General features: G+C 33.9%; 4 protein-coding genes, 1 long non-coding RNA gene and 1 pseudogene across 5 annotated transcripts; 3 read left to right on the plus strand and 3 right to left on the minus strand.

Annotated features, from left to right (window-relative positions):
• Nucleotides 1-200: 200 nt before the first annotated feature.
• Nucleotides 201-3074, minus strand: LOC112757491 (protein SINE1-like; annotated as a pseudogene).
• Nucleotides 3075-8325: 5251 nt separating this feature from the next.
• LOC112754887 (PHD finger protein ING2-like) lies at nucleotides 8326-13371 on the minus strand. The gene is made up of 8 exons (XM_025802689.3): nucleotides 13239-13371; nucleotides 12984-13114; nucleotides 12811-12882; nucleotides 12406-12635; nucleotides 10745-10808; nucleotides 9870-10126; nucleotides 9742-9780; nucleotides 8326-8738 (listed from the first exon to the last, which is right to left on the minus strand). Exons 2-8 carry the CDS (start codon nucleotides 13027-13029, stop codon nucleotides 8628-8630), a joined length of 819 nt encoding a protein of 272 aa, XP_025658474.1. The 5' UTR covers nucleotides 13030-13114; nucleotides 13239-13371; the 3' UTR covers nucleotides 8326-8627.
• A 163-nt stretch (nucleotides 13372-13534) lies between these two features.
• On the plus strand, nucleotides 13535-16512 carry LOC140180211 (uncharacterized). Its single transcript, XM_072220655.1, has 4 exons — nucleotides 13535-13721; nucleotides 14587-14862; nucleotides 14976-15205; nucleotides 16498-16512. The coding sequence occupies exons 1-4, from the start codon at nucleotides 13535-13537 to the stop codon at nucleotides 16510-16512; spliced, it is 708 nt and encodes a 235-aa protein (XP_072076756.1).
• A 195-nt stretch (nucleotides 16513-16707) lies between these two features.
• LOC140179847 (uncharacterized) lies at nucleotides 16708-17211 on the plus strand. The gene is made up of 3 exons (XR_011873674.1): nucleotides 16708-16794; nucleotides 17025-17090; nucleotides 17173-17211. It is a non-coding gene; the product is annotated as an uncharacterized lncRNA (long non-coding RNA).
• Nucleotides 17212-17397: 186 nt separating this feature from the next.
• On the plus strand, nucleotides 17398-19391 carry LOC140180212 (uncharacterized). Its single transcript, XM_072220656.1, has 8 exons — nucleotides 17398-17457; nucleotides 17542-18025; nucleotides 18113-18199; nucleotides 18314-18442; nucleotides 18533-18667; nucleotides 18780-18892; nucleotides 18963-19056; nucleotides 19142-19391. Exons 2-8 carry the CDS (start codon nucleotides 17576-17578, stop codon nucleotides 19313-19315), a joined length of 1182 nt encoding a protein of 393 aa, XP_072076757.1. The 5' UTR covers nucleotides 17398-17457; nucleotides 17542-17575; the 3' UTR covers nucleotides 19316-19391.
• Nucleotides 19392-19753: 362 nt separating this feature from the next.
• Nucleotides 19754-22829, minus strand: LOC140180213 (protein FAR-RED IMPAIRED RESPONSE 1-like). The gene is made up of 5 exons (XM_072220657.1): nucleotides 22752-22829; nucleotides 21556-22280; nucleotides 20999-21402; nucleotides 19976-20910; nucleotides 19754-19889 (listed from the first exon to the last, which is right to left on the minus strand). Exons 1-5 carry the CDS (start codon nucleotides 22827-22829, stop codon nucleotides 19773-19775), a joined length of 2259 nt encoding a protein of 752 aa, XP_072076758.1. The 3' UTR covers nucleotides 19754-19772.
• Between the last annotated feature and the right edge of the window lie 342 nt (nucleotides 22830-23171).

The following is a 23171-nucleotide window of genomic DNA, read 5'->3' on the forward strand; positions in this document are numbered from 1 at the left end:
GAGAACTTGAATAAAATCTTACCATGTGGACTTGTGAATTCGTACTTCTTAGAATCTATTCCGGATTTCGATACATGAAACAGGAAATTCCTGAATTCTCCACTCCAAGAGGAAACTCATTGTCACAGACTGCTCCACAAGGGATTCTCTTGCCCACTTTGGAAACAAACCATCCTTGAGAACACATCAACCCTCCATTTTCATAACTCCAAAGCTTTCCTATTCACACTCCTCCTCTCATAATCCAGTTCCAGCATATTGCCCGGTCGAAATACAGACTCGGCAACAGATCCAGATTCGTAGCCACTGAAAAAGTCAATATACATGATTCTCGGTGAAATAGATTGAGGAGAATTTTCCCCCTCCATATAGTCTCTATTACCAAAATTCGACCCTGTCACCGAAGCAGACTCTTTACATATCTTGGCTTCCGGTCAGTTTTGCAATTCTCTTAGCAGTTTGCAAGGCTTCAAATGCTGCACCTTTCACGAAAGCCATTTTATCAGACTGGCACTTCTCCATCTCTTCAATTACCAAATCGAGCTCCGAGAATACACTCCTTGGTCCCAAACACTTCATCAAATACATTCACCATCTGAATGGCTGAGAGTCCTCTTGTGAGAATTACGCTCCTCTGGCCAGCATTCAGAATTCTTAGTCCAGATTGTATGAGCAGCCTTGCATAGGCTTCAACAACCAGAGCATTGCGCTTCACCAGCGACATAACCAAAACCCATGTGAGATTGTTTGAGTGGACTTTCCCTCCAATGCACAGAACATTCTGGCAAACCCTATGACCATTTCACTCGAGCGAATCGCAATTATCTGAATCAACCAGGGCCTTTAGGCAAGTGCAGCACCGGAAGTTAAACTATCTTGGAGCTAGAGAGGAATCACAAAGAGGCTTGCAAAGGAATGAATAATGTGTCTCTTTTTGTCTTCAGGGGCTGTGGGTTCAATTCCATATCTGGCAATAGCCGGAACCACTTTCGAGCAAGCCTGGTGAAGAGGAAGGACCCTGCACTTGAAGCTAAGGTCTGAACTATGGACACCATGATGCTGTCTATCATGGGGACAATCTTGACTTGATGAACCCTAGCAAGAACCTCATAGAGTGAAATGTGAATTCACCAGACAAAGAGCCGGTTTCTTTGGGTCTCCAGAAACTTTGCCAAGAAACACAGGAATGGCCTTGCAATCCAAATCCTTAACATATGATTCCAAAGCTTTCATGGCAGATTTGCGGCTATCTGGATCTTTGTCAAGATTTGCCAGCTCTTGCTGCATCACGGGGCTGAGATTCTTTCCATTACTGAACTTCTGAAACCAAACATCTACAACTATCGCAAAGTAGAAATGATAATAATAATAATAATATTTATGAGAATAAAAATAAATAACACAAGTTTGAAAAATGAAATTTTACTCTTGTAATAGTTGTTCCATGAATATTTACTCCCTTGAATTCTATTCCCTTAAATATTTTCGCAGATTCATGCTCGAAAATCAGCTCCAAGACTTCATAACTTTACAAAACAAATACCCCCTCCGCCACCAAAAAAAAAAAATATAGGGAAAGAAAAAATTCAAACTTGAAGACAGTGCTTGAAGACCCAATTGCAACGGTCCTCAATATTTCAAAAATTTTCACCAAAAACAGAATTTTTCAAGGCATCCAAAAAGAGGGTCAGAACAACGACTCTTTTTTTTCTATTCCAACAATTATCTGGTAAAAGAAAACATAAATGAAACAGCAAAGAACAAAAAGAAAAGCAGTAGGAAAATGAAGCAAGAAAATAGTAATCACCTGAATTGAAGAAGAAAAAGATGCAGAGGATGGCTCTGTGTGCGTGTTTTGACACACACAGTTATGTGAGCTGAATGGAAGGAAAGACGGTGGCAACGAAAGAGAGTGAATGAGGTGTAAGAAAATAATGGAGAAGGTAAAAGAGTCTAAGAACAAGTGTCACTGGTTGAGAATTTGAATTCTTGAGTTGTTTTCTTTTTTTTCAACTATTGTGTTGTGTTGTGATTTGTTTGTCTGAGCATAGCATGGCTGGCTCGAATGAGTTGAGTTCCTCCCTTTCAAAAATAGTTTCATTTTAATTCCACCGCTATCCTTTTTCCATGTGGGTCCCACATGATTCATTTCAGAGCAACTACAATACCAGAAATGCCCTCAAACCTTTAATAGGAAAAAGAAATTTTAAATTTTTAAGACGCCCAAGAGCCCCAAGTTCCTTGTTTAAGTATCCAACATAATCGCAAAAAATCAGACACCAATTAATTAGTGGGAGTTTTTGAAATGTAAAAATAAATACATTAATTTTTAAATTTTTATATTCTTAATAAAAATTTTCTCAGTTTATAATTTTAGTATATGCTTTTAAGATACAAATTAGCTAAATCCTCAATTTTAGATGTTTATGAATTTTTTTGTTTCTAATTAATTAGTGAGAAGTTTCTTTTATAAAAAATTACCTCATAAGTTTTTGTATAGAAATTTAATATTTTTAAAACAAAATACAGTTGAAAATAAATTAAAATTTCCTAAATACATTAGTTGAGAAAGTAGGTGGAATATTAGATTATTATTATTATTATTATTTATTTATCGGTCCTATCTGTAACTGAATTAGATAATATATACGATGAAAATCAAATAATAAGTATATGTTTTTGTATTATCTATATATTTTTATCTTAAACATTTGTGATAAGTATCAATATTATCTTTAAAATATTTTCATGAAAAAAAATTACCAAGGTAGTGTATACTGTAAATGTCATATGTGATAAATTCTAATGAATTTTTTTGAAAAAGGGTAAACGAAAAAAGGAAAATAAATTAATTAAAAAATTGGAAAATTTTTTACTTCATATGACAAAGAAAAATTAAAGAAATAACATAAAAAAATTCATTCTCAAATATTGGAACAAAAATAATACTATGAAATTTATCTTTTGAAAGAGAAGAATGATTTAAAAGGATGTTGCAAATAAGTGTTACCTAACAAAAACGGATATTGAAAATAACAAAACAATAATTAACCTTCCCCCTTTCTAGTTCCCATTAATCCGTTGTTGCTGTTGCTGTATAAATCATGCCAAAAATTAAAGATGTTGTTGACTGCTGACACGGGTATAAGAGATGACAAAGTTATTCATTTAATAACTTTGCATAAATTGTTAGGAGCGTCTGATTTTTCTCTTTTTTAGTAATACTAGTGTATGTTCCATAATACATAAAATTATAAAATTTTTTTATTAAATTTAAATGAAAAATATTTATAGAAATAATTATTACAAATATTTTACAACTTAAAAATATTAAAAATAATTAATATTTATTTTAATCAATTTAGATTGGTTGAATGGTCATTTTATTTGTCCGTTTAAGCAAGTATTTGGAGTTCGAATATCGTCTTGTGTGTATAACAATCCATTAGTTAGCGACAGACCCTTAATAAATAGAGTATCAATATGTGGTGGATTAGTCATCGACTTGTTGAGTTAGGAAATCCGTAGCAAAAAAAATTGTATTTGTCTTTAAAATAGATTAATTTTCATTAATAGCAATACTCATGGACTTTGTCTTTGTTGAAATTTACTTGGAACAATTTTATTTGTTGGTATCATATTCATTCTTGAAGTCAAAACAATATGATCAACCTTATTACTTGTTAAAATTTCACATTTTATGAAGTGATTTCTAAATTTTCAAAATTCATAAACTTATGTCATTACAAAAGTTATTAGATCGATTAATATTTTTGTAACATAGTGTACCGAAACACCATCGTTGAGTATTAGTTAGTGTGAAGAGAAACCAATAACAACTTTTGTTATTCAATATATAATTTATTCTATTAAAAAATAAATTAATATTTTCTAAACTTGTAAATATATTTTCTTCTAATTCTTACACTATTTTATTTGACAATATTTATCATTAAAAAGAGCAAATGACCATATTATTTTACAATATATATGATATACAAAATAATTTGTTATGTTAAAATTAATTCTGGTTAGTGAGATAGAATTTAAAATAATTTTTTATTTCTTACTCAAATTTAAATTTAAATTTAAAATTGATTAACAACTCATTTTGTTATTTCAATAAAAAATAAATTAATTAGATACAAAATATTCAGCATTTAATAATTTTAATTATTTAAATTTTAATTATCAAAAATTGGATTAAAAATTAATTATAAACTTAGTAATCGATAATATATATATATATATATAATATCCAATATATTAATTATTTAATTTTTTTGACAGAATTAATGTATAATCTATTTGAGGATTGATTTATTATCCAAAATTTTTTTCATAAACTTTGTAATATGTGAAAATAGTGATCTTATTTTTTTTAATTATTATTTAAGAAATTTTTCATAATTTTTAATTATGTATTTAACTTAATTAATAACCTTTATTATTGCTTTTATACTAAAAAAATATCAATTTATACTATTTATATATTTTTCACTACTAATAAATAAATAAATATTTGTACTATTATATTTATTGTCCTAGATAATGACTTAAGTTACTTATTTTGTATGTTAAATAATATTTTGTATATTAAATTTATTAAATATTAAGATGAAAAAATTATTCAATAAATTATATAAATAGTCATTACAGAAAAGAAAAAAAATTATATATCATATATAATAATTCTTGATATATATATATTGTCATGTTAATATTAAGATTATCTATTTTAATTATGTGAGTGATTATTGTTATTTTCACTTTTTCGTTACATTAGAAAAAAATATTAAAACTAAAAAAGAGATAATTAATTTTTTAAACTTGAATTAAAAAATGTCTTGTAAATATTAAGTGTTGTAATATTAAAAAATTTCCAACTTTTACATATAGAAAGTGTTATAATATTAAATAGTATAGTATTTGCTATAACAATGACTCAAAATATTAATCCAAAATATATTTGGGCCTATTAAGTCCTCAATGCAAGCAAGATCAACTAAAATTCATTGTTAGGGTCTCAAATCCGACTTACGTTCGTTACCTTAAATGCCAATGCAGATAAAGTCCACGTGTCCCTTCTTAAATCGGCTCAGATTGGATCTCGTTGCTAGTTAGATATGGTAATGAGTAGTCAGGAGAGCGTGAGAAGCCCCCTTTCCATTCCTCACTCCTATTTAAAAAAAAATGTCTCCGTTCCTTCTCTGTCATTGCAAGTTCCTGTTTAATTACCCCTTAGGGAACGCAGATCTCCTCGAGTATCTACGAATATTCTTTGAAAACTTTTGAAAAAATTAACACAAAAAGACATAATATAATAATCATAAAATAATCAATTCAATATAATTCAACACAATTTATAACATATTCGTTATAAAACATATTCCAACATAATAACATAACATAATTTTTTGGAACGATACTGAGCGACGTAGTGACAAACTTGAGAAGCAGAGAAAGTGAGTTAGAGAGAGAGGATTGAGGCTGAGAATGAGTCTGGAAGAAAAAGGAAGAATTTGAATTGGAAGTAGAAATTAGGGTTACTAAATTCAAGAAATGGATTTATATATATATATATAAATTATGATAAATTAATAATTTTATATTCTCGTACATTTAATAGGTTTTATGCGGCGGGTACTTATGTTCATGTCCCATTAAGAGTGACAAACGAAAAAGCCCGCCATTTGGTAGGCTAGCCCGCCTCGCCCCGCCTGGTAAGGCGGTCCTGAATTTCTCCCCCGTCCCGCCTAATGGTACGCTGGCGAGTTGGCGGGTTCTCTTTCTTTTTATAAACCATTAAATATTAAACAATATATATAATTTTACAACAATTTCAATAAATTTATAATTTATAATTTCTAAAAACATAAAAAAAATTATTATTTTTAAATTCACACATATTAAAATCTTTATAATTATAAATATGTAATAAACATAATCGTAAACCAAATTTATTGAAATAAAATAATAAAACCAACATTGTCCAAAGCAAAATAAATATTGTCCAAAATATATAATTAAACATCTTCAAGTTTATAATCAATCAAATATAAAACATAATCCAAAATATAATAAAAAAATTATATATAATAGAATAAAATTATATTAATATTTTTATATATTATATATAAATTATAATTCAAATGGTAACTCCATATTTTTATCATGTTTGCACTTCTATATCAGTTTTGATATTATCCATGGTAACTCCGTATTTTTATGATTTAATTAATAAAAATGATGACATTAATATTTTTCATAAGTCTTATTATTATTTATAGTTAGAAAATAGCCATAAATAAATTTATTTCCTTAATAAATGTTAATTTTGTCGTCAAATTATATATTACCTTTAAAATTTTAGCGTAATTGAGTCTAATTTCTACATTTTGAAATGAATTTATACGAAAAAATTAATACGTAAATCACATTATTATTACAAAATTATTTTTTTAATATAATTAGTGGTGCTTATTTGAACCATTAAATTTAGTTTCTAATGATATTAAAGTCAACCTATTTTATTATCTTGTACCTTCAAAGAATTTACACGACTGACATAAAAATATAACAATTGAAAAAAAAATCATTACAATGGGTATATTCATTTTAACAAATATTCTTCTATCTAATACTATAAAAAAATACATTGGCCACTTTGAATTGCTACATGTCAACTTCTATCCTCAGTAGTAGAATGTCTAAATTGAGATATATTCATCAAACAAATAATTAATAAAATATTCATCCGTACTTTCTCATTTTGGATACATTTATATATAAAAGAAATTATACATAAATAAAAAAAAAAAGAAGAAAAGAATAGTTGAAAACTTGAAATAGCAAGAGTAATAAAATCACGATTCTTATAATTTTGTGTGGCCATCTATATATAATAGACCAGACAACTATCATTATCTAACAAAATTAATTTGTATTTATTACACTCAACTTGAATAAGTAAAAAATTATCTTATTTTAATTTAGTCATTAATTCACATAATTTGAATTTAGCACAATATATATGATTTGTTTTAATTTAATTATTAGTTGAAAATATCTCAATTGCCCATTTTATTCATAGATTTATTATTTTAATAACTAATAAAGTAATCAAATTAATTAATTAGTACACACAATAAATTTAGTTTAATAAATTAAAAGAAATAAATTAAAAAATACTAACAGAATATTAAAATAAATAATTTGGAAATATTACCAAAACAAATTGATATAAATTATAATAAATTATATATCTAATCAAATCAATTAGTTGATATAGTTAGTTTATCGTAATAACTTGTATTTAATGAGTTAAAAGAAATAAATCGGGAAACACTCTCAGAAGCATGCCACGTCAGCTCCATTATTAAGTGCAGAAATCCGATTTTTATATAATAAAATAGATGATTTTAAATTTTTAATTGCATTACCCTGTGAAAACTTAGGGGAGGCCGGAAGTGGGACTAAATCTCATATAGTGCTTTTATTTTTAGTATTTTAAATTCAAAATTTACTATATTGATTTTTGAGATCTAATTCTGGATATATCCTCTTGGTCTCTGAACCTTCTTCGGCACTAAATCATTGAATAGTGTACTGAGTTGGCTTGACTTGTTATGCCGGACATAGCTTATTTTACCGTTTAAATTAGGCAAAAACAAAATTATTTTGAAAAATAAAGAGATAAAATAATTTACACATTACATAAACTCTTCTTCATTTTCTTGTTTTTGCCTTGTTTAAACACCAAAATGAAACGATATTATTTAGCCATGTATTTAGCATAACAAGTTTAAAACATGCTCAAGACTCTATTCGAGGACTCAACGCTGGAAAGAATCCAGTAACTAATATAGTAATCAAAGCTGGATCCTAAATACCAGTATAGTAAATTTTAGATCTAAAAGACTAAAATGGTAAAAATTGTAAAATACCACTTTGGAAGTTTAGTCGGGGAGAGGGTATAAAAGTCTTTTCCCGCTTTTGAATCTTTCGTCTTGCTGATTTAGAAGACGCGCCACAAAATTAAAATACAAAGGAATAAGGAATAAATAAATGTACCATACCATCATGGCATCATAATTCAAAGATTACCTAAAATTTATTCAACTATCTATCATGCTTGCAAACAAAAAGACTGTTAGGTAGGAGGCATTAATATGCCAGTTAGACGTCCTTCTAACAAAACAATGAAACATCATGTGCAAAAAATTGAATTTTGCGCCATATTTATATATCTTGTAACAGTTATTCAGGACTATACTTCAGCATTTCACATACCCCAAAATTCAAATCTAGAAAGAATCACTCACGTATCCCAAGTTCTAGAGGACTTTTATACAATACAATAATACTACATAGCATGACAGAGACAAGTTGGACTCTGCCTAAAATAAAATGGCCAAGCAATATACTAGAAGACAAATATAATTCAAACCCCACGTGTCTGAGTAGGATGGGGGAAGAGGGTTAATATGGGTTTAAGGGGATTAGCAACAAACACTAACCCCATTAATCACAACATATCTTAAAAGAATTATGCATTCATGAAGTGGAGATTCATTGAAGAATCAATTGACTATTTAAGAATGCAATTTGATAAGAGCAAACTTTTATCATTGGCATTGTGGTAGTAATCTGCAAGTTGGACAATACCATTTACCCTTGAACCTTGTCTCTTGAGTTAAGCCGACACATGAATAGTGGAACCATTCTCCTCCTTGGCACTATCAAGAAAAACAGACATTTGTATTATTATTGTTAGAGCTTTCACAGTCGTGTGCGAATCTGCATCGTTTATCTTTCAGGGAAAAGCTACACATTCTAGCTACAAACATGGACTGAACATCTAATCAGAGGTTTATATTCATATAGGATTTTAAGAACTCTCCTATATGCTGACTTCTTAAATTTACTTTATGTTCATATATCCATCCATCATCCAATGCAGCATGTATACAGGCAGCAGCTTTACTATCATTCTTTTGAAATAGCTATTGAACTATTTGCAAACATTCTCAGAGTGATAATTAACAAATAAACAAACGGTGGAGAAGGGAAAAAAAAAAGTCAACAAAAGTAATCTTTTCGGTACTGTTTGGTTAGTGTCCATGTACACTGGAAACATGGACATAGTGGCAAATGTCCACCGCTTATTCGTTAAGATGTATTTTGTGTTCTTATAAAAGGTTAAGACACAGAGACATAAAAAACAGCTTTTTGTTATAGTCTTGTCCTTAAAAAATTTTTAAATCCCACCTCTACCCTCAGTCCCTCACCTTTACCAACATATTGCCTCTTCCTCAACCCTTCTCATTCCTCCCTGCTCCTCCTCCTCCTACCTCAGACCCCTTCACCTCCTCCCTTTAGCTGCCTCTGCCTTGCCACCCCTTCCTCCACCTTTCTACCTCCACCACACTCCCTCTCTATCCTCTTTGTCACAACCTCTACCCTCACCTCTCTTCCTCAGCCGTCTCCTTCGCTGAGGTACCACATTTTTATGTTTACTTATAGACAATAATATGATAATATCTCGTAAATAATTATGCCATAGTGTTGCTATTCATCTAGCCTACAAAAGAAGCCATGAAATTCCTAAATAGAAAACAAAGCAGCAACAAGAACCATTATATTAAATGTGGATATTTGGGGAAACCCGATTTCTCCAAAGAAAAAGAAAGAGGCAAAGCAAAACATAGAGCAAGAGAGAGCAAAGCAAAATGAACTTACATTTTCATTGTCACAAGCAATCATGTCACCAAAAGACACCTAAAAAATCAGAGAACCAAATTGCTTCAGTTTCTTAGCAGAACATCTTGAGCAGATAACAAGATATATTAGGAACAACAAATTAGAACCTGATGACAAACACAGTATGTTGGCTCATTTGGATCAATAGGTGTATCCATCTCCATAGGAGTTACATACTCCTTCTTATGGCTACCTGGTGGAGGCATTAGCTCAAAGTCTCTATCATGCTCCCGATCCCAGTCTCTATCCCTGTAATCAAGCCTCTTTGACTGTGGTGTTACATATAAGGGCTTGCGTTTTTCAGGTTTAGGGACTATAGGCAATGGGGGAAGAATTGCTGGTTCATCCGGTGGTATTTTCCCCTCTGATAAAGTTAAATGTGAAAGGGGGGAAAAAAGAAAATTTGCTAGATCACAACTTCATTATGTTAAAAAAATAAGTAAAGTAACACATTTTTATCAGTTTTTAGAAAGTCTCCTGAATTACAAAACAATTATTCCCGTGGTTTTTAGTGTCTCTCGCTAGTGCATTACATATTACTTTATACAGATCCAAAAACATAAAACTATGTACTTTCTCCCAAACTCTCTTACCACAAATATAATTATAATTGGCATAATTGACTGCCACTGTTTCGAACATTAGATGAATCACTTACTTTTAGGTAAGGTGCTTTGTAGCATCAATTAAGGCATACCTACTTCCATTTTAAATACATACATTGCAGTCTTACTTTTGATACTATAAACTGAAATTTTAACTGAAATTAATATAGCAGCGAGACCTACTGCCTGTACTCATCAATAACAGAAAATAACAACAAAGCCTTATTCTACAAAGTGGGATTGGTTACACTGAACAAATGACATTGCTGTGTCCTATTACAAACCATGCATGTAGACATGACTATTTGTAACTATCCTTGGATGAATTATCCATGCATCACTCAAAATAAGTCAGAAAGGAAATCATATTAGTTTACCTTGCTTCAGATCTTCGGCAAAGTTGTTTAAATCCTCATCAAGACGTTTGACATGACTATCTATCTGAAGAAAATACAGAATATTCAAACTGGTAAATGTAGTTGTATGGTGTTGCTTATTCACATGAGAGAGAGAGAGAGAGAGAGAGAGAGAGAGAGAGAGAGAGAATAAAAGGAAATAAAGATATCCACATGATCTTGTAAATTAAGTAAAATGCACGTCATGATGGTTCCAACTTCCAGAGCTTCACTATGCCATCCAGCACAAAGCTTAATGTGTTATAAGCTTATAGCTATCATCCAAAGGCCATGTTGCGTATTCAAAATAAGTACAGTAACATACAGAAGCGAATAAAAATAGAAATCTTTTTAATGTCCAGCATGTTATCTAAGATGACTACTTATAAAAGCAGACGAGAAAAGCATAAGGAATTCTTTTGGAAAATCTTAAACCTTAAAGGTATCATCACCAGCCAGATTATTAAAGTTAAAAGAGCTATTTTTTGTTGGAATAATCCATTATCATGCAATATTGCTGAAACGGAGCATCCAGAGCAATATGCTCCTTCTTCATAAATGAAGCTTCTTGTAAAAAAGGAGAATCAGAAGTAACTCTGAAAATATATTCTCTCTGCTGAATGTGATAATGGTACAAGATTTTTGTGTAGTGCAAGTGATTTTAGTAGCCCTTGAGTACAGAATAGCACATGTAAACCTGTTTTCTATGATGACTCACAGGAAGTGAGAAACCTCTTAGTGTTGACTAGGTGTTAATCATACAGAATCAATAATTTTCAAATTTATTTGCTTTAAGTGGCTATTCGAATATCATCTAGATTCTAGACATAGATGATATGTTCTGTTCTTATTCTGGTAAGGAGTTCATTCTCTTTTCTTTTGATGTCATATATATATATATATATGGTTTCTGAAAAGCAGCATACTCGGTAATTCAGTATCATAATAATACTTGGTTGAATTGTGAATCTTTATTCAAACTTGTGCCATTATTAATCCACATAAGAGTCAAGTGGATGTTGAATCGTTATTTTTATGTAAGAAAGGGAATAAATAAAGAGTTTAATTTTGATGCACTGATAGTGTAAAACGTTTTACACAGTCATGTAATAACATCCGTTCTCTTAGATGACTATTCACGCAGTCAATGTGAAAGGTAGTTATTTTTACTGATGCGGCGTTACGTAATTGGATGCACGTGTAAAACTACTTTACACTGATGGTGCATCCAAATTAAATTCATAAATAAAATATGTGAAAGGGGAACCAAAAATGCATAAGACGGACAGTCATGTAAGAGAGCCAAAAGAGAATAAGTGAGTTAATCAAGATCATTTTTATTTAATTGAAGGTTGAGGATTGACAGTAACTTAAGAATTCTACTTCTGGCATCAATGGATCCTCCTCACTTATATGTTATGTATGTGTATATATGTATGTAAGTGTTCACCTATCTAATGCCCTAGCATAATGGTTATGACAAGAGTAAACTTCATTGATCATTTTCAAGCATTCCATCCAATGGGAATAATCCTTCAAATATCGATGATAAGGGAAAAATCACACATTTGTTGATAAGTGCTTCACACTAAACCCTTCTTTCCAAATTCTAAAGAAATAAAGATAGACAGAAAAATTCTCACCAAGTCATATGCTTGCCGTGCCAACAAAACTTTCTCAGTACATAGGTTCAATGCATTATCCTGATTGGCCTCGATTTCCTTTCGCAATTTCTCAATCGCAGCCTCGTCTTCCTCATTTGCATGATGATTGTTATTATAATGATGGCCACTGACATGGTTACCCTTCTTAGAGCCATGTGATGAGATCCCCATACACACCTTTGTTTGCTGCCTAGTCTGGTTTATCATAGCTTCCATCAAAAGACAAACAAAACGTGAATAAAAATAACAAAGAAATTTTTTACTTTAACAAAGAGCAAGGCAATATAAACATATTAAACGTCATTAATGGAATCAAACATGTAAACATAAGAATGACATACTAACAATTAAAACAAATAAAAGTTTTGAGAAAAAAGATTTTACATTGGGATCGTTCATCAAGTTCTCGCACAGTATTGAGAAGCCTCTGAAGCTCAGCGGGCAAAGTGCTAGCATCTATAGGAAATGGAGAATTTCAGCGGCAAAATTCAAAAATTACAATTCACATAAGAATAGGAAATTAGGAGAAAAAATGGTAGGGCAAACAAGGTTCTTACACTCCAAATAGTCATCCACGTAGACTCCAGTGCGTGCAATTGCCATTTTGCAGGAACGATCTTCGCAATTGGTGAGGAGGGTTAGGGTTTTCAATTAGGAACCCAGAACCAGAAGAAAGCTTTCGCTGATACTGTAAGAGGGAGATAGAAAAGGGTAAAACGGTGTCGTATCAATGGTTCTGTAATTTTTTTTATAAAAAACGACGTCCCAGAAAAATAATCCCTTCAGTAATCAGAAAATATAAAAACGTGTACCTTCTAGAGAGAAATCTTACAAAAGTCGAATACTAAATATAAAAGTTAACACAATCCAATCTAATCAAAATATGATTTTATTAAAGATATTCAAATTCAGTTTAATCATTCAAAATTGTTAAATGACCAAATCAAAAGATGATAAAACAAGCAGCCGCATACATATATACAAAACGGGCCTGCTACACATACAAGTATCCAAGCATCCAAGTTGGCCCAGCCCAAATCGAAGACACGCGCATAAGGAAGCATAACATGGCGCGTCAAAATCACGCGCTCAACACAAACAGTTACGTATGGCAGACTCTTCCACTTCCTCCACTTCTTCCACTTCTCAAAACGCTTCGAAAACAAGGAAACGCTCCCATTTTCGAGCAAAAATCAAAGTTCAAAATATACAAATCGTTGTTCGAAACCTACATCAAAACAACATCAAACTCTCCGTGAAGAATCTGAAGAGAAAACGAAGCAAGAACACTCAACGTAAGTTGATTAAGATTACTGTATATTTTAGTTTTCTTCTACGTCGTTCTTCTAGGGTTTACTGTGCTATTATTCTTGCTTCTTTGTTACACTGTTCTAAGTTCTACGTCATTCTTCTAAGTTCTACGTCGTTCTACATTCTTGTTCTAAGTTCTCTTGCTACTGTTGTTGATTTTTGGGGGTTTATTCCGTAGATTGGGGGTTGTATACTGCTTGAACTTGTAATGTGGCTTGATATTGATGCATGTTTGACTGATATCTGACTGATATATATGAATGTATCTGAATAATATCTATCTCACTGTTATCAATGGGTGTATCTGATTCTTACATATGGGTGTATCTTACTGTTATCAATGAGTGTATCTGACTCATATATGCGTGTATCTTACTGATATCTCAATTAATTTGATATTGAAGCATGTTTGAGTGATACCTGACTGATATATATGGATTTATCTGAATCATATCTATGGGTGTATCTCACTGTTAACAATGAGTGTATCGGATTCTTACATATGGGTGTATCTTACTGTTATTAGACCTTGTAATGTTGCTTGATATTGAAACATGTTTGACTGATATCTGACTGATAAATATGAATGTATCTGAATAATATCAATGGGTGTATCTCACTGTTAACAATGAGTGTATCTGATTCTTACATATGGGTGTATCTTACTGTTATTAGACCTTGTAATGTTGCTTGATATTGAAGCATGTTTGACTGATATCTGACTGATATATATGAATGTATCTAAATAATATCTATCTCACTGTTATCAATGGGTGTATCTGATTCTTACATATGGGTGTATCTTACTGTTACTAATGGGTGTATATTTGTGTGTATTTTTTGTTTCAGACAAAATGGCAGCAAGAAACCAAACGAAAGACCTTAAGTGTGCCACACATCTCCTGAGTGATAAGTTCAGAAACATGACTGAGGAGAAGAAGGCAATTGTCAGGGATCTCGGATTTGGTGGGTTGATGCACGTCCCACCTCTAAGGGTGGATCACCAACTCTTAAGGGAACTGGCAAACAACTTCAAACTTGGGGAGAACAGACTGAAGACAGGATATGGTTCTTTCCAAATAACACCAAAGACAATAGGTGATGCGCTTGGCATCAATGCAACAGGTAACTAGCTGAAAATTATAGGTGTATATTAAGTTCATGCTTGGGTATATTTAAGGTTGATGCTTGGGTGTTTTTGAACCAATTTTGATACTTTGTTGTTTTCTTTTTTGTAGGAAATCTGTTTCCTGAGAAAGTTGAGTATAAGCAACTTTATAAGCAACTTTCTGATGATGACAAAATAATTTATAGAAGATTCCAGGGTAAGACCCTCAAAAGTCTTACCGATGAAATGATGGAAATAGGCGTTGGCAGCGAAGAGGAACGCCTGATGTTCAAGAGGATATTCATCCTCTACATACAGATGGCGTTCCTTTTGCCAAAGACGATAAACAAAATATCGCCCGTGCACCTCGCCCCAATTTTTAAGATGGACGGCATATCGGAGAGAAACTGGGGGGGGGGGCATGTTTTGACGTTCTTGATCAAAGGCATCACAGACTACCAGGAGAAGAAGAAGAAGGCAATTGATGGCTGCCTCTTTGCCCTCATGATAATATACTTCCATCTTTTTGAAAACAAAGGCAAGAAGAGGGCTGAAAGACCACCAAAGCCTTGGATTGCCAACTGGACTAAGGAGCAGTTGGTGGAAAGAATGACTGCAGAAAGAGAAGAAACTTTGGTAAGTAAACATAATATGTTGCTTGTATTTTATTTACTTGAATGCTGCTAGCTAAAATATCTCATGTTTCAGGGGATTGTGAAGATGGCGGAGACAAGAGCAAGAGAAAAAATGAAAGAAAAAGAAAAAAAAAAGAAAAAAAAGAAAAAAAACAAGAAATAAAAAAAACAAAAAAAAAGGAAGGCGAGTCCAACATCGTCTTCGGAGACAGAAACAGCTACTGACAGTGACACTTCTACCTCTAAGTCTGAGACTCAACAAGACTCAGAGGATTCAGCAAGAAAACACCCCATCAAAAAGGGGAAAAAGTAAGTACCATACTTGGGTGTAATTTCTTTTTCGAGTTGGGTGTATTTTGTTGATCACGTTAGGTATATTTTTAGTATGTTCTAAATAATCACTGTTTGCCTTCCAGAATGGAATCCAGAAAAAGAAAGCAGAGGCAAGAGGAGCCAGATTCTGATTCAGAATCTGAATCTGAACAAAGTGATGAGTAATGTCCTGAAATTATTACTCCTTTCTTTTGGCTTCATTATAAAGATTTCGTGTATTAACTGAAGTGTCTATTATTAACTTATAGGAGTGAAGAATCATCACCTGCAGAGAAGGAGAAGGAGAAGAAAAAAACAAAAACAACACCAAAAAAGTAAGCACTTCTTTGCATAATATTCTGTGATAAAATTAATTTTTTATTTCTGATTGGTACTCTTTTTTTTCCACCCAGAACACAACCAAAAAAGAAAAAAGTTCTCGTGGAGGATTCACCTCCTAAAGAAGACCAATACTTTGACGGGTACAGTACCTCGTAAGCTATATTACCGTCTATCGTCGTAATTATTTTTGTTAACATCTTCTTTTATGAATGTAGTGAGACATATGAAATATCAAGTGACAAACTGGATGAATGGCTAGGGCAAAACGTTGATAAATTTGCTGCAGAGGGGTATGTCTTGCTGGGCTGTCTATTTCATATTTTGTTGTGTTTTGTATGCTAATAATTGTTTCTTGTTTCGCAGCGAGAACCAACCTGACCTGCGATCGACAGAAGGTCGCTATGTGTCGTCTGAAACGTAAGAAGCTTTATTATTTAATAAAATCTTGTTATCATGATTTGGGTGTGTCTTGAGGAACCATTTGGGTGTATTGTGTGGATCAAGTTGGGTGTATGTTGTTTAATAAGTTAGAATATTAACTTTGTTGTGTTGCTTGGATCAAATCTGTCTTAGAATACCGGCTGTGAACTTGGGAACTGATGCTCCTTCCTCTCAAGGACACACAGAACAGAGTAGTGTAAACCAGCCGTCACAGAGCATGTAATTTCTCTTTCAAATAACTGTTACTTTTGTTCTTCTATTACCCTTCTACTTCTAATTCTGTATATATTTTTTTTTAGAAAAAAAAACCCTTTATTATTTTATTCAAGAAAAAAAAGGCAGGAAAAAAAAGCAAAAACTGCAAGTATGTAAGTTCTCAAAAAAACAAAGCCTGTCTTCTTTTTGAATTGTTCGGGTGTATTTCTTGAATTTCTTTGGGTGTATTTTAGGTTGAGTCCGTCTGATTCGAATATGATGGTTGTGAGGGAACAGACACCGTCCGAAGCGCTTGCAATGTGAGTTTTACAATAATATTCAACCTTATAACCTTATTATTTTCAAAGGCGTTGTTAACCTTTCATTTTTCTTCTTGTTTAGAGTCCCGATTCAGGTTTTTGTGCCGGCATCCCAAACAACCACTGAGATAGATTTTGAACCAACCCCTATGGTACAGATTGAAGGGACTACAGAAACGTAAGAAATAGTATTGAGTGTATATTTGTTTGGAGTTTGGGTGTATATTAGCTAACAGTTTAGGTGTATATTGTTCCTGATTAGTTTCTTTTACGCCGTGATTAATTTTTTGTAACTGTGCAGCACTCCTGAAACCCCCAAACAACTTCAAGAGACCACACCGACGGTTCCCCCAGCTCCAACTAAAATGTAAGTTCATCAGACTAAAATCAATCTTTGCTTATCATCCGTATATTCTTATTCTTATTCTTATTCTTATACATGATGACGCAGTCATCCAGATGCAGAAGACGCTGCTGCCCTGTTGATGATGGCACGGACAGCTTCCTATGTTCCTAAAACAGATCCAGGGGTGCCATCATTCAGCCTTGGATTGACTGATTCAAGCCAGGAGGGGGCGTCAACGCAGGAGACAGAAAGGGAAAAATCTCCAGAAGCTGCGAATTTGATAGAACAATTGGACAGTTTGGTCCAAAGAATAGCAAGCAGCGCGACGAAGGGAAAAAACACAAGTCCACAAATTCAGAGGGAGACTGGGGGAGAAAGTTCTGCAAAGTTTGAAACTCCTCGGGGATTATATCAGATTACGGATGATATGAAACAAAAGTGCTACATCTGGGGGACGAGACTGAAGGAAGATGCAGATGGCAATACTAACGAGTATGAGGAAATGTGCACTCTGATTGGCCAAGGAAAATACATTTTGATGAGAATGCACCTTGCTTCCCTCCAGGCAAAAAGTGATATAGAATCTCAGGTAATATTATAATAAGATTAATGTTTTTACACCAAAGTCAATTACAATGCTTATTAATGTAAAATTGATTTCGGCATATATTTCTAGATTGTATCTGCCATCTGCCTCATCCTCAACAACAAAAATGAAAAGAGATTTCAAGAACAAATATACTGTCTCCCCCCCGATATTGTGGTAAGTGTTACTTCTAAGAACTTCGGGTGTATTTTCTGTATTGATTTGGGTGTATTTGTCACGTTCGATTGGGTGTAAGTTTAGTATTTCATTTCTTGTTTCCCATTCTTGCAGTGCATGGCACTTTCGGATCACCCAAACGGGGAATTCGTATCACCGAAAACGAAAAAGGAATTCAGGGTGGAAGCCTACCCGAGTTTCATTCCCTTCATAGATAGAAAAAAATTGACTTCGCACCCATATGTAAGTTTTCGTTTGCTAAATTTGTTAGTACGCTTATTTACTTATTTGCAAAATAAAATAACACACTGTTCATGTGTGGCAATCCTTCAGATTTTTGCCCCTGTCTGCTACGCGGGGCATTGGTGGTTATGGCTGATAAATACAAGAAAGCGGAAATGTCAAATACTTGACCCGCTACACAAAAAGGCTCCCACCGATGAGAGAAAGGACATTAATAAATTCACTGTAAGTTGCCTCTGTCTTCTTTACTTTAATAGATAGGTCTATTTCGTTAGTTGTAATGGGTGTATCTTGTCCATTCATTCGGGTGTATTACTGATTTGTTTTCGTATTTAAGGGATACGTATTTTCAAGATTGATAACATATGCCGGCGGGGAACCTCTTCAGAAAGGGGAGAGGGAGAAGGAAATTAAATCACCATATGTTAAAATATCTGGCCAAAAAACAAGGTATAAATTTGTAACTCTGAACATTAAACTTTTGTAAATGAGATTTGTAATTTATTTTCTTCGTTTTCAGCTATGACTGCGCTGTGTACGTTATGAAGTGGATGGAGATAATTGAGCCGGAAAACATCAAAAAGGGGAAGTATCAATGGGATAATTGGCCAGAGGTAACTGTCTTTAGAACCATATAACTCTGTATTACTTTACTGAATTAATATTGCTGTTTAAAAAGAATATACTTTTTAATTGTAGGAGGAGGTGGACCACTATAGAGTGGAGTACGCATCCCGGATACTATTGAGTGAGATGAATACACAGAGAGATCGGGCAATTAGAGAAAGTAGTGCTATAAGGCTGTCGAAGCCATCCTCTATATTATTAAGTCCGTTTTGTCAGATTAATTCTGCTGATATAGAAACTGCGTAATCCATCTGCTGGGTAGTTTGTAAATTAACAAATGATGTAAATATTTGCCATTTATCAACAACTTCTATTCTATGTATATTTTTTCCCATAGTTAAACTATCTGTGCTGGTAAACTGTCTGTGATGTATTCAAAAGCTGTATTACAAGTGGTAAAATATGAAGGAAAAAATCAAGGCATATATAAACACAAATTATAAACTGCTACACCCAACGCAAGTCTAATAATACACCAAAGGTTGTATAAAATACACACCCAAACTGTCTGCGCTGTATTCAAAATGTATGAATTACATGTACTAAAATATGAAGAAAAACATCAAATCAAATATAAACCCATAACCTGAGAATTTTTACAGCTTTTGTTTTATATATATCTATATATGTGTCTATATCTAAATTGTGAATTAACGAAAATACACCCAAAATAACAGTGCTTTTACACCCATATTCTGTAAAACTATACACCCAACGAGTTATCCCCTGCTGCTGGTACCCTGAACTGATAACTCATAACGTGTCCTTGATATTGGCTGCAATTTGAATGCGCCGCTGATGCAGCATCAAACAGGTTTATCTGAAATATAACACACACACATTACCTAAACTATTAACGAGAAAAATAAACTCAATCGCCACAAATTTAAAGAACATTACTTTTACCTCGCTTAAAACTTTCGTCTTCTTCTTCTTTGTGGCATTTGCGATCTGTTTCTCCAGCTTTGAACCTAGCCTGTTTTTTGGACGTCCTCTTGTTCGAATCCTTGGCGGGCTTTGAAGCTCGTTAACGGATTCCAAGTTGGCGTCTTCGTGGGATAAAGAAGATGTCCCCTTCCTTTTGGCTTTTAATGCTTCCATCTCGGCCATGACGTTATCGTACGCACGGTGCAGAATTGCAGTCAGCTCCTCCGATTCGGAGGCAAATTCGCATATATTTTGCGAACGAAAAACCAATTGGTCGAACCTCTTGCTTCTTGGCTCCATTAGTGGCTCGTCGTGGCTGCTCTTGATGTGTGTGTGTCGCCTCTTTACCTTTTTGCTCCATCGTTCCAGTATGTATCTCGGTGACACTTGGCTTACTTGTTCGAAGCTTAACACGCTTAGTGCGTGACGGCACAGTATCCCTCTCGACTCGAATAATAAGCAATGGCATTTTACCTCGGCTGCAACCGAGTCGTAAGTAACCACGAACTTGTTGAATATTGAGCTGGAAACTTGTTCTCCGACTTCGTATACTGAATAGCCTAGAGCGGAATTCTTTAGTCTGGTGATGCAATTCGCCTTTCCTCTGAATTGCGCTTGGACTTCCCTAAACTTTGCGTGAGTGTACGCATCTTGAAACTGAGCTTCAATGCAGGATTTGGTTGCACACGGTATGACCGTATGAAAATCTGCAGCATCTGATTCTCTCTCTGCTTGCTCCCTGCTTCCGAGGCAATTATCGTATTGTTTGACGAACTGAATAAGCGAGCTGTTCCGGGTGATATACTTGTTAAAAAATGAATGCATGCTCTCGCTCCTTTGTGTGCTTCTCATCCCTGCCCAGAAATGGTGATCCAGATAGATAGGAACCCATATGTGACGGTCTTCGTACAGATCTGCATAATACACCCAAAGACAGTCTATAAATACACCCGAGAAAACATGCAATTTACACCTTTGATGCAGATTTTAAAAAGACATTACCTGAAAGCCACTTGTTGTCCCCAAGACCAAAATTCAGCAGAAAATCGTTCCAATTCCTATCGAATGAGTCTTTGCTTTGAGAGTTCCAAACAACTTGGCTCATTTCTTGTTCGATATCGGCATGTCCCTTGTACCCGTTTAATTTGCTTGGAATCTTCTTCATGATGTGCCAAATGCACCAGCGGTGAACTGTTGTTGGCATACAGGCCTCTAAAGCCCTTTTCATGGATGCGCACTGATCGGTGAGAAACCCTTTCGGAGCGTTTCCTCCCATGCAACGAAGCCAGCTTTGAAATAACCATTTGAATGATTCAATTTCTTCGTTCTTCATCAAAGAGCATCCGAGAAGTGTTGATTGACCGTGGTGATTCACCCCGACAAAAGAACCACAGACCAAATTATACCTGAAACAAATTACCATGGTCCAGAATGCAAAATCATTAGCTACACCCTAACAAATGCTTCGCATACACCCAATGAAACAGCCAATATACACCTCTACTGCGGATTCGTAAAAATAAATTAATTTGGCATCATAAACAGGAACAGTTTGTTACCTGTTTGTATTGTAGGTGGTGTCGAATGAAATGACGTCTCCGAAATACTCAAAGGCGGCTCTGCTTCTTGCATCGGCCCAAAAAGCCAGCTTAATCGATTGATCATCTTCGAGTTGGAGCTCAAAAAAGAAATTCGGATTCTTCTCTTTCATTCTTAAGAAATATTTCCCGAATTCCTTTGCATCTTCTTGTTCGGAAACATTCCGCACTTCCCTGGTAATGTAATTCCTCACGTCCTTTTCGATAAAATTTAACTCGCGGTGACCCCCGGCAGCCGCAACAAATGATTGGTAGGTTTTGCTTGGTCTGATACCGGCCTCCTCGTTATTCTCTATCGTACGACGAATGGACATGCTTAGTTCCCTGTGCTGTTTGAGCATCTCTGCTTTGCTTGGACAGCAGGGGTGTGAATGATCCAGCACAACCTTTGAAATGATCCAAGCACCGACATCCTTCAATGTGTGTATATAAATTCTTGCAGGACAGTTTAGACCGGCTGTCGGATTGGTCTTCTCGGTCGGAGATATTTTAGATTTCCATTTTCCCTCTCTGCTACATGTAATCAGTTGGTTCTTAATCTCGTTTCCCTTCCTATTTGTGCACCGAACTCTTGTAGAGAAACCTGCAGCCTTGGCGTAGTTCCTGTAAAATTTTCCAGCATCTTCAAGGGTGGTAAAGGTCATTCCGACCTTTGGAACAAGCTCATCATCAACAACTGAGAGAGGCTGCAAAATACACCGTGTCAGAACTGTAAATACACCCATAGATATGATTCAAATACACCCAATCATGTCTAATACGATACACCCGAACCGCAACAACTCAACTACAGAATGACTTTTAAAGCCATAAACTGTAAATACACAGCATGCAGATATACACCATCTCAAAAACTAAAAACACACCTAATCATGTCTGTTATAATACAGCTAAACAACAACAAGTAAATTAAAATAACAAAAAACCAGTAAAGTGTAGATACACCCACACTTCTAGCTAAAATACACCCAAACAAGAATTGATCTACACCCGAGCGTCTGCTACAAATTCCAGGTAATTAATCACAACTAATACATTGAATCGACAGATTCAGGTAAACGTGTTACTTTCACAGTCAATGTTCAGCAATTTTTCAACTACACAATGCTATACAAATTACTGAAAGAAATTTCATACTAATCCTATGTAAATCAAACCTCAGGGACTTCGTTAGATTCTGACTCATAATCCACTTCGCCTGCATTCAGATGACAATCTGAGGTTGAATGATCCATTATCTTCAAAACGAGATCAAACTTTGATTTCGGAAAACAACAAATCAAAAATAGAAAACGAAGCTCGAGTTGCAGAGAGAGACAAAGGTAACCTAAACGAAGAAGATGCTAGTGAGAAAAGGAGAAGAAAAGAACAATAGAGAAGAATGAGGGTAAACGCGGGAGAAGAAGAAGAACGAAATCTCAAAATAACGAAAACGAAAAGGGAAAGAAATATTTTAAATCTGGTAGTTAGATATACGCGCGATGTTATATAGCGCGTGTAATCAACGTACCTAAAACAGCGCATATTTTGATCTTATTGTTTAATGAACTTGTAAAGCATACAAGCCATACAAAATT

The sequence above is a fragment of the Arachis hypogaea genome, chromosome 16, assembly GCF_003086295.3.
Source record: "Arachis hypogaea cultivar Tifrunner chromosome 16, arahy.Tifrunner.gnm2.J5K5, whole genome shotgun sequence".
NCBI classification, from domain to species: Eukaryota; Viridiplantae; Streptophyta; class Magnoliopsida; order Fabales; family Fabaceae; genus Arachis; species Arachis hypogaea.

Bases quoted from the DNA above. Each gene is read 5' to 3' on its own strand.
- LOC112754887 (XM_025802689.3), bottom strand. From the start codon at position 13,029: ATGGCAATTGCACGCACTGGAGTCTACGTGGATGACTATTTGGAGT. The intron at 9,781-9,869 runs GTTCTAATTTGT...CTGATTTTTTAG, and splicing joins CATACTGTGTTTGTCATCAG to GTGTCTTTTGGTGACATGAT. The intron at 8,739-9,741 runs GTAAGTTCATTT...TTTTCTTGATAG, and splicing joins TTGCTTGTGACAATGAAAAT to TGCCAAGGAGGAGAATGGTT.
- LOC140180211 (XM_072220655.1), top strand. From the start codon at position 13,535: ATGGCAGACTCTTCCACTTCCTCCACTTCTTCCACTTCTCAAAACGCT. The intron at 13,722-14,586 runs GTAAGTTGATTA...TTTTTGTTTCAG, and splicing joins ACGAAGCAAGAACACTCAAC to ACAAAATGGCAGCAAGAAAC. The intron at 14,863-14,975 runs GTAACTAGCTGA...TCTTTTTTGTAG, and splicing joins GCTTGGCATCAATGCAACAG to GAAATCTGTTTCCTGAGAAA.
- LOC140180212 (XM_072220656.1), top strand. From the start codon at position 17,576: ATGATGGCACGGACAGCTTCCTATGTTCCTAAAACAGATCCAGGGGTG. The intron at 18,200-18,313 runs GTAAGTGTTACT...CCATTCTTGCAG, and splicing joins GTCTCCCCCCCGATATTGTG to TGCATGGCACTTTCGGATCA. The intron at 19,057-19,141 runs GTAACTGTCTTT...TTTTAATTGTAG, and splicing joins AATGGGATAATTGGCCAGAG to GAGGAGGTGGACCACTATAG.
- LOC140180213 (XM_072220657.1), bottom strand. From the start codon at position 22,829: ATGGATCATTCAACCTCAGATTGTCATCTGAATGCAGGCGAAGTGGAT. The intron at 22,281-22,751 runs GTTTGATTTACA...TGTATTTTGCAG, and splicing joins AATCTAACGAAGTCCCTGAG to CCTCTCTCAGTTGTTGATGA. The intron at 20,911-20,998 runs GTAATGTCTTTT...TGTATTATGCAG, and splicing joins GGACAACAAGTGGCTTTCAG to ATCTGTACGAAGACCGTCAC.